Source organism: Oncorhynchus gorbuscha, linkage group LG15 (genome assembly GCF_021184085.1).
Source record: "Oncorhynchus gorbuscha isolate QuinsamMale2020 ecotype Even-year linkage group LG15, OgorEven_v1.0, whole genome shotgun sequence".
NCBI lineage: Eukaryota > Metazoa > Chordata > Actinopteri > Salmoniformes > Salmonidae > Oncorhynchus > Oncorhynchus gorbuscha.
In genome coordinates, this window is record NC_060187.1 from 52,246,971 (window position 1) to 52,257,371 (window position 10,401).

The following is a 10,401-nucleotide window of genomic DNA, read 5'->3' on the forward strand; positions in this document are numbered from 1 at the left end:
CTCACATATGAAGGCCTGATGGAAGGCCTGATGATAGTCTTTTGTTTTACAGCCTCTGTCTCTCACAGCAATTACCACACATCCACAACTCTTACCATCACCTCTTACAGTATGTGTTACTTACACCATGCAAGCCTTGAGACACAGTGCACATCATCGTCTTCAACTTTGAGACCCTGTCCTTCCTTCAACATTCAAAAACTCTAACATCCAAGTGAGAGTGATATCAGACAAACCATTTTGTCACATCACAAGGACATATACCTGCAGTAGGGAGCTGTCATAACGGCACTAACATTCGCAATAACAAAACTCCTCAAGGCTCTTCGAAGCCTGCCTTCCCCAAACAGCATGAGGAGATACATGTCTGTGTGTCACGGCTACCATTTTAGGTTGCTTCCCCTTCATGTTGTTTTCGTTTGATTGTTGCATCTGTTGAGTACCAGCTGCGACCTAGACTCACCATGCCAACTCCTGCCAGACTAAACAGATAATTTTCATTAGTTTTCTTAATACGCTCCAGCCTGATTGTTTACATAATCCTTCTCAGGCTTATTTGATTAACCCGATTTCCCTAATATCCTTTAGTGGAGGCAGAAAAAACTAAACATATAAAAGAAGTAAGTCATGGGCAGTGGCCACTGAAGTCTATGATTGAGTGTTTGGTTTGGTATGACCACCAGACCAGACTGGTTGTCACTGCTTGACCCTCATCAGAGTTTGTTTACTTGTGACAGCTGGGGCTTGTGGCTTTCGAGAGCAAACATGTCCACCGTGGCTTTGGACAGCACAAATACTTTTTATTTTACCTTTATTTAACTAGGCAAGTCAGTTAGAACAAATTGTTATTTACAATGATGGACAACGCTGGGCCATTGTGCGCCGCCCTATGGGACTCCCAATCACGGCCGGATGTGATGCTGCCTGGATTCGAACCAGGTGCTGCAGTGATGCCTCTTGCACTGAGATGCAGTGTCTCAGACCACTGTACCACTCGGGAACCCCACATGATGAGTTATCTAAACAAACAGAGAAGCGGCCTAGCTCATCCCACTTGCTTCCCAGAGGACCCCGGGCCTACGTGCTCTCTGAGACTGATTCTGTTTACTCACCAGCTGTTTTTCAATTAAAAAGAAAGAGAGAATGTAACGATCTGAGTGTAGTGGGTGAGAAGTCAGGTGCAGGAAGCAGAGAGTTCAGGGGAGTGCTATTTTAATGCACAAAGAAACGGCGAACATAAGCCAACCCCATGAAAACACAGGGAATAATGAACAAACAAACGCCCCAAACTTGGGGACTTAAACTGTCCAGGAAAACCACAAAATTGGGAAAACAGGAAACCCATAGACGTGCACACAGGTACACCAAACAGACGGTCACAATAACTAATCCCGCACAAGGAACCAGGCCGGCCGGCTGACTAATAAAGCCTCACTACTATATTACCTAACTCAAAACAGGTGCACTCAATAAACACATAAGGAGGGGGAGGAAATAATCAGTGGCAGCTAGTAGGCCGGTGACGATGACCGCCGAGCGCCACCCAAACGGGAAGGGAAGCGTCCTTCGGTCGGAGTCGTGACAGAGAGAGGAATGTGTTGATAGGCAAGCCTGCTATTTCACACACTGGGAAAGGCCTTGGCCTAAACGTTAGCTTAATGTTGGGCTCAAAGTTGCCTGTTATTGAGACTATAGGCTTGAAGGATACTTGTGGTGATAACGGAATACAAACATTGTGAGAAATTCCTTGGAGGGTTCAGTGGGATACCTCCTTTCATTCAACAACATCTCTAGTGCAGCTTTCTTTCCCAGCACTGGTAATCTCTTTTGTTTTTGTTATTTTTTTCTCATGCGCCCGCACTACATTTGTCATGCCCACTCCTTCTCCGTGATATATTCTGGCTTTGAAGAGCACTGGTGTCAGTCATTTTCTCTGTTTCGTTTCCTTTTGCCCTGTACCAAAACATGAAAGCTTACACCCTGCTATTCATCTGCAAGACTCCACATTAGAGTGGCTAAAGGGTAAAACATTAAGCCCAACAGGCATGCACTTATAGCTAATCATGTGGATTTAAATGTATTGGCTCCATAGTGTTTTGTATGACTGTGTGAGTGCTGGGTGGTGATAACACCCTATATTGCTACAGTATGGACACAAAAGAGGACTGACTACCGGCGCCTGCACTGAATTAACTAATGGCCCTCATAACCAACATTGCTCTCATTGTCATTATTATCTTGACAAGATTTCATTTGTTTGTATTAAAAGGTTCCTGATTGTCATTGTACATGTTTAGGTCAGAGGGGTGACTCCTGCCATTTTAATTGTGTGCTGCTGGACAATCATCCATTTTAATCACTCAACTTAAATGGCCTGGATAGCAATAATTGAAACATATTCGGTTATTATGTTGTTAGCTGAGTGTCATGGCTCCACCAAGGGAACAATAATCTTACTATGCAGCCTGCCTCAAATATTGCACTCCGTTTAGCTGGGTTAAGAAGATGTTGTGGATGAACAAATGTTGTGGATGTTGTTTCAAAGCCTAACACAAAGAAATGGACAGCACTTTTAAGGTGAGGATTAATTCAAAACACCCATATGCATATTAGAGCTTATGCGTACGCATAGGCCTATATACACTGAGTATACCAACCATTAGGAACATGGGCATGAACTCTACAAGGTGTCGAAAGCATTCCACAGGAATGCTGGATCATGTTGACTCCAATGTTTCCCACAGTTGTGTCAAGTTGGCTGGATGTCCTTTGGGTGGTGGACCATTCTTGATACACACGGGAAACTGTTGATCTTGAAAGCCCAGCAGCATTGCAGTTCTTGACACAAACCAGTGAGCCTGGCACCTACTACCATACCCTGTTCAAAGGCACTTAAATATTTTATCTTGCCCATTCATTCACCCTCTGAATAGCACACATACACAATCGATGTCTCAATTCTCAAGGCTTAAAAATCTTTCTTTAACCTGTCTCCTCCCCTTCATCTATGCTGATTGAATTGGATTTAACAAGTGACATCTATAAGAGATCATAGCTTTCACCTGGATTCATCTGGTCATATATATGTCACGGAATGATCAATGTTTTCTAGACTTAGTGTACGAGCCCAATCTCCCCCAAAAAGCCTGAATTAAAATAATGATTGTGTCATTATACAATACATCACCTAATAGCCTATTGCATATTACGCACAGCAGAAAAGCATAATTGGTCTAGCCGATACACCAAAATTAAACAAATTCTAGTTATCGCCTTTGAGTGTGAACTGTATTATTATGCATACTGGATGGACTGGTTACCTTATGCTAAACTCCAAATGTTCTATCCACGAGTCTGGGAGAGAATATAATATAGGCCAAGACGATGCTGTTGGTTCATTGATTGTGCAGGGGGGCTTACAAAGTTTACCTACAATTATAGTGAATTTATATTTGATTTTGAATAGCCTAGTATTAGGGCATTTTTTATATATTTTATAATTAATAGGCTGACACATTACCTTTAGCTACAGAATATCGCACCACTGTGCATTTCCATCTCCTCTCTCTCCTTTCTAGAGTGGTCAGAGAGAGGTGCTGTCAAGAATGTAATAAAATATGTATTGTTGTGAAAACATGTTCCCGACCAGATTTCACTTGGTTACCCAAATTAAGCACTGTTTGGTTGCAGGAACAGGGTTGGAGAGCCCATGGTATACAGTTTGGGTGGAATATCACCTGTTGCGCAGAAAGGCTGCATGCTCCTCAAATCGGTGCATGGAGTGAAATATGTGTTATTATACTGAACAAAAATATAAATGCAACCATTTCAAAGATTTTACTGAGCTACAGTTCATTTAAGGAAATATGTCAATTGAAAATAAATGAATTAGGCCCTAATCTCTGGATTTCACATGACTGGGAATACAAATATGCATCTGTTGGCCACAGATACCTTAAAAAAAGGTAGGGGCGTGGATCAGAAAACCAGTCAGTATCTTTAATGACCACCATTTGCCTCATGAGGCACAACACATCTCCTTCGCATAGAGTTGATCAGGCGGTTGATTGTGACCTGTGGAATGTTGTCCCACTCCTGTTCAATGGCTGTGTGAAGTTGCTTGATATTGGTGGGAACTAGAACGCACTGTCGTACACGTCGATCCAGAGCATACCCAAACATGCTCAATGGGTGACATGTCTGGTGAGTATGCAGACCATGGAAGAACTTGAACATTTTCAGTTTCCAGGAATTGTGTACAGATCCTTGCGACATGGGGCCGTGTAATATCATGCTGAAACATGAGGTGATGGTGGCGGATGAATGGCACGACAATGGGACTAAGGATCTCATCACGGTATCTCTGTGCATTCAAATTGCCATAGATTAGATAAAATTGTGTTCGTTGTCCATGGTTTATGTACATTGTCCATAGCATAACCCCATCGCCACCATGGGGCACTCTGTTCACAATGTTGACATCAGTAAACTGCTCTGCCAAACACGCTGTCTGCCATCTGCCCGGTACAGTTGAATCTGTGAAGAGCCCACTTCTCGATTAGTCGATTACGATGACGAACAGCAGTCAGGTCAAGATCCTGAGGGCGATGAGCATGCAGATGAGCTTCCCTGAGACGGTTTCTGACAGTTTGTGTAGAAATTCAGATGTGGATGCCCTGGGCTGGCGTGGTTACATGTGGTCTGCGGTTGTTAGGCTAGTTGGACTTACTGCCAAATTCTCTAAAACGACAATAGAGGTGGCTTATGATAGAGAAATCAACGTTAAATTCTCTGGCAACAGCTCTGGTAGACATTCCTGCTGTCAGCATGCCAATTGCATGTTCCCTCAAAACTTGAGACATCACTGGTCATGTTTTGTTGTGTGACAAAACTGTCGGAACTAGAAGTATAAGCATTTCGCTACACTCGCATGAACTTCTCTGGGATATGTGGAACGGTAGCGTCTCACCTCGCCAACAGCCAGTGAAATTGCAGGGCGCCAAATTCAAAACAACAGAAATCCCATAATTAAAATTCCTCAAACATAGACATATTTTACACCATTGTAAAGATAAACTTCTTGTAAATCCAGCCACAGTCTCCAATTTCAAATAGGCTTTATGGCGAAAGCACCCCAAATGATTATGCTAGGTCAGCACCTAGTCACAGAAAACCATACACTCATTTTCCAGCCAAGGAGAGGGCTCACAAAAATCAGAAATAGCGATTAAATGAATCACTAACCTTTGATCTTCATCAGATGGCACTCACAGGACTTCATGTTACACAATAAATGTGTGTTTTGATGGATAAAGTTCATCTTTATGTCCAAAAACCTCATTTGAAATTTGTGTGTTATGATCAGAAATGCATTTGTCTCAATCAAACATCCGGTGAAAGTGCAGAGAGCCACGTCAAATTACAGAAATACTCATAATAAACATTGATAAAAGATATACAAGTGTTATACATGGAAATATAGATGAACATCTCCTTAATGCAACCGCTGTGTCAGATTTCAAAATGGCTTTACGGCGAAAGCTATTATGTTAGGTCAGTGCTAGTCATAGAAAAGCATCCAGCCATTTTCCAAAGAAGAAGAGGTGTCAGAAAAGTCAGAAAGAGCATTATAAATATTCACTTACCTTTAATGACCTTGATCGGAATGCTCAGGAACAGGAGCACCTCATGAAGATGGATTACTGGGCTGAACACACTAACAACAAGTGGCTATTTGGACATAAATGTTGAACTTTATGGAGCTTTATGGAACAAAATCAGTCATTTATTGTCGTACTGGGATTCCTGGGAGTGCATTCTGATGAAGATCATCAAAGGAAAGTGAATATTTATAATGTTATTTCTAACTTCTGTTGACTCCAACATGGCAGATATTTCTTTGGCTGGATTGGGCTCTGAGCGCCGTACTCAGATTATGCTTTTTCCGTAAAAAAAAATTGAAATCTGACACAGCGGTTGCATTAACCTTTCTAGCGCAGGCGTTCTGCTAGAGGAACACCTCGACAACATTCCGGGTGAAAAGGCAGCGCGTGAAATTCAAAAATATTTTTTTGAAATGTGTAACTTTCACACATTAACAAGTTCAATGAAAGATAAACATCTTGTTAATCTACCCATCGTGTCCAATTTCAAAAAGGCTTTACAGCGAAAGCACAACATATGATTATGTTAGGCCAGAGCCAAGTCACAAAATCAAACAGACATTTTTTCCAGCCAAAGAGAGGAGTCACAAAAAGCAGAAATATAGATCCAGTTAATCACTAACCTTTGATGATCTTCATCAGATGACACTCATAGGACATCATGTTACACAATACATGCATGTTTTGTTCGATAATGTGCATATTTATATCCAAAAATCTCAGTTTACATTGGCGCCTTACGTGCAGTAATGTTTTGATTCCAAAACATCTGGTAATTTTGCAGATAGCCACATAATTTCACAGAAATACTCATAATAAACATTGATAAAAGATATGTGTTATTCACAGAATTAAAGATTTCTCTTTAATGTGTCCAGAGGGTCCCTGGTTCGAGCCCAGGTTCGAGCAAGGAGAGGGACAAAGCATTACTGTTACATTGGATCACTCAGTTGGGCTCTGCCCAGCTGCTGGGGTGGAGAAGGAGAAGGAGGTTGTCAAAGAGGGGTGAGTGTAACCAGTGTGAAATGGCTAGTTAGTTAGTTAGTGGTGTGTGCTAGTAGTGTTTCAATTGGTGACATCACTTGCTCTGAGACCTTGATGTAGTTGTTTCCTTTGCTCTGCAAAGGCTGTGGCTTTTGCGGAGCGATACAGTGGTTCATCCTTTAAAAGTTGCAATGTACTACAGCACAGCTTGCATGGTGCTGCAAAATTATATGGCACGTTATTTAAGTATCAGCCATAATAACCATTAAATCTAGTTTGTGCTAGTTTGACCACCAGAGGGGATATTTGAGAAACATTTGATAGCCTTCAATAGTGGCTGTACTCTAGAGTTAAAAACCTTTTTTTGTAAGAACATCGTATATGGAACTGATTTTAAGAAATGTTGCTGAATTAGTTTGATTAATATTATGATGTTTCTATTCCAAGAAAAATGAAAAACCCTCTGGAAAATATTTCGCTGTACAACGTGATGGTCGGGAGTAGGCTGTAGTACTGGGCTATTTAATCCCTGTGTCGTGCGGACACGTGGGAGACTGGTGTTCGATTCCCCGATTGGAACGAAGCAGTAGGCTCTCCGTAAATAAGAATTTGTAACTGACTTGCCTAATTAAATAAATGTTACACTAAGAGCATAACATTATTCACCCTAATTGTATAATTGTAGTCAAGCCAACACCCAAATGGAGATTCAGTGAAAAATCTCATTGATTTATCAAGACCAGTCCCCATGCTTGTCTCAGAGCAGTGCGAAATGGTGCTAAAATAGTTGTAGGCTACTGCTTCTAACTTCAATATTTTAAATAAATAAGTATTATTTTAAATAAATATTTTAAATAATACTTTAAATAAATAAGACCTAGACCACTTCTAACAACACATTACTCAGCACTATAGAGACTCATGTCGCCTATGGTAGGCCTACAGTATATTGAAAAATATTTATTTCAATGATGTGACCGCCAATAATTACATATGGGTCTCCCGGTGGTGGCCGACATGGGTATTGAACCTGCATCTGTAGCATCTCATTTTGCTCTGTTATGAATGAGTGAGTCCCTCAGCTTTATGTAGGTGCCGGGCTATATTTACATTTACATTTAAGTCATTTAGCAGACGCTCTTATCCAGAGCGACTTACAAATTGGTGCATTCACCTTATGACATCCAGTGGAACAGCCACTTTACAATAGTGCATCTAAATATTTTAAGGGGGGTGAGAAGGATTACTTTATCCTATCCTAAGTATTCCTTAAAGAGGTGGGGTTTCAGGTGTCTCCGGAAGGTGGTGATTGACTCCGCTGTCCTGGCGTCGTGAGGGAGTTTGTTCCACCATTGGGGAGCCAGAGCAGCGAACAGTTTTGACTGGGCTGAGCGGGAACTGTACTTCCTCAGTGGTAGGGAGACGAGCAGGCCAGAGGTGGATGAACGCAGTGCCCTTATTTGGGTGTAGGGCCTGATCAGAGCCTGGAGGTACTGAGGTGCCGTTCCCCTCACAGCTCCGTAGGCAAGCACCATGGTCTTGTAGCGGATGCGAGCTTCAACTGGAAGCCAGTGGAGAGAGCGGAGGAGCGGGGTGACGTGAGAGAACTTGGGAAGGTTGAACACTAGACGGGCTGCGGCGTTCTGGATGAGTTGTAGGGGTTTAATGGCACAGGCAGGGAGCCCAGCCAACAGCGAGTTGCAGTAATCCAGACGGGAGATGACAAGTGCCTGGATTAGGACCTGCGCCGCTTCCTGTGTGAGGCAGGGTCGTAATCTGCGGATGTTGTAGAGCATGAACCTACAGGAACGGGCCACCGCCTTGATGTTAGTTGAGAACGACAGGGTGTTGTCCAGGATCACGCCAAGGTTCTTAGCGCTCTGGGAGGAGGACACAATGGAGTTGTCAACCGTGATGGCGAGATCATGGAACGGGCAGTCCTTCCCCCGGGAGGAAGAGCAGCTCCGTCTTGCCAAAGTTCAGCTTGAGGTGGTGATCCGTCATCCACACTGATATGTCTGCCAGACATGCAGAGATGCGATTCGCCACTATATGACTGTGCCATCTACTTGATAATATATACCAATATTTTGGAGGTTATTTTCTTTAAAAAAAACGAAAGTGAGCAATTGTAATCTGAATAAAGGCCAAAATATTTATTTATGTTTTTAGAGGGAGAGAAATGCTGGGCCAATTGTGTGCCGCCCTATGGGACTCCCAATCATGATCGGAAGTGATACATAATAATAATAATTTTTGTTGTATTATTATTTTTATTTTTTTCTGGTGGATTAAACTGAAATTGCAACCGATCACGGCCGGTTTTGATACAGTCAACCTAACTAAGAAATACATTTGACGATAGAACTCTCCCCCTACCCTCCTTCTAAGCAGGTCTATTGTCCAGCTACCTGCTAATAATATATAATAATAATAATATATGCCATTTAGCAGACGCTTTTATCCAAAGCGACTTACAGTCATGTGTGCATACATTCTACGTATGGGTGGTCCCGGGAATCGAACCCACTACCCTGGCGTTACAAGCGCCATGCTCTACCAACTGAGCTACAGGCTGTAGCCATAATGGTGCTGTACAATGTGACCTTGTGCGTTTGAAAGAGTATTTTCCAGTATGCAAACATTTGTTTACCTGCATCAGTCAACTTAGTTCCAATATTTCTGTAATTCAGTTATATTTATTCCCATAGTAATTCATTATGGATACATAAGTAAATAAACATCTGCATTTTGAAAGAGTATTTTTTTATCATCATTTTATTAACAAAATCATAAAGATGCTGATGAAGAAATACAATACTGTACAGTATATGCTTTATCCAGCATTTTGCGGTTGCATGAGGTCGCCCACACAGAGCTTTATGTAGGTGCCGAGGCTATATGACTGTGCAATCAACTTGATTATTTAGCAGACATCACTTGCTGATATTCAGCCAACACATATATTTTAAGAATATCATGGAATATAAATGAACATTTTAGTTTCTCCATACTTGTCTCAGAGGTGGTGGAGTTCCAGAGCTCACAGGTGTCCCTGGCATGGATTGTGACTTACTTGGATTGTGAGATCTCATTCCTCACTCTATTCAACGCGTCATTTTTCGACTCTCCGCCAATGCCATCTGGCTCTGGACCAATGCATCAGCTGTCGCCCGTATCTCTGCTCTCGGATGATGTTTCTCTTTCTGCTGGTCTGTCTTCAATGACTCGATCTCAGTCTTCAAAGTTTGAATCTGATCCATGTGCACCTTCATCAGATGAGCAGAATGGTACCATAGATTACAGTGGCCTATCATAGAAACTGTAGATAAATTAATAATTCAAAGTGACTCCAACGCTGCACACACATTTTACGAATCTAGCAAAACTAACTGCTTTCTTGGCAACCATGCGTTCTTTTGGTGCGGCCCATTTTCCAGCCCTTTGTCCACTGATCTACACAGATGGTTGTCGGCATGTGTTTTTGTGTGCCTGTTTATATTTGACCCATCCTGTTTTCTCTCTTCAGAGGCACAGTGGGGACGTGACATCTACAGCCTTGGTCAAGCACCTGAGTCACCGGCGCTTTGTGGCGTCATTACAGGTGGACAGTGTGCAGTGCAACAACCAGGACCTGTACCGATGTGTCACCCAGTCCTCCAGGGGCTCTGGGGTCTCCAACTTCGCTGAACTCATCGTCAAAGGTAAATCTCAATATGCTGTACTGTAGGTCTAAAAACCAAGGGTGAACTGA

The 10,401-nt window shown here is 42.2% G+C and overlaps 1 protein-coding gene across 3 annotated transcripts in view; it reads left to right on the forward strand.

Annotated features, from left to right (window-relative positions):
* LOC123997477 (receptor-type tyrosine-protein phosphatase U-like) overlaps positions 1 to 10,401 on the forward strand; it is a 313,670-nt gene that overhangs the window by 167,543 nt on the left and 135,726 nt on the right. For all 3 annotated transcript variants that reach the window (XM_046301752.1, XM_046301754.1, XM_046301753.1), the window contains exon 6: positions 10,177 to 10,351. In XM_046301752.1, coding sequence (XP_046157708.1) covers positions 10,177 to 10,351 — 175 coding nt within the window. The remainder of the gene's footprint in view (positions 1 to 10,176; positions 10,352 to 10,401) is intronic.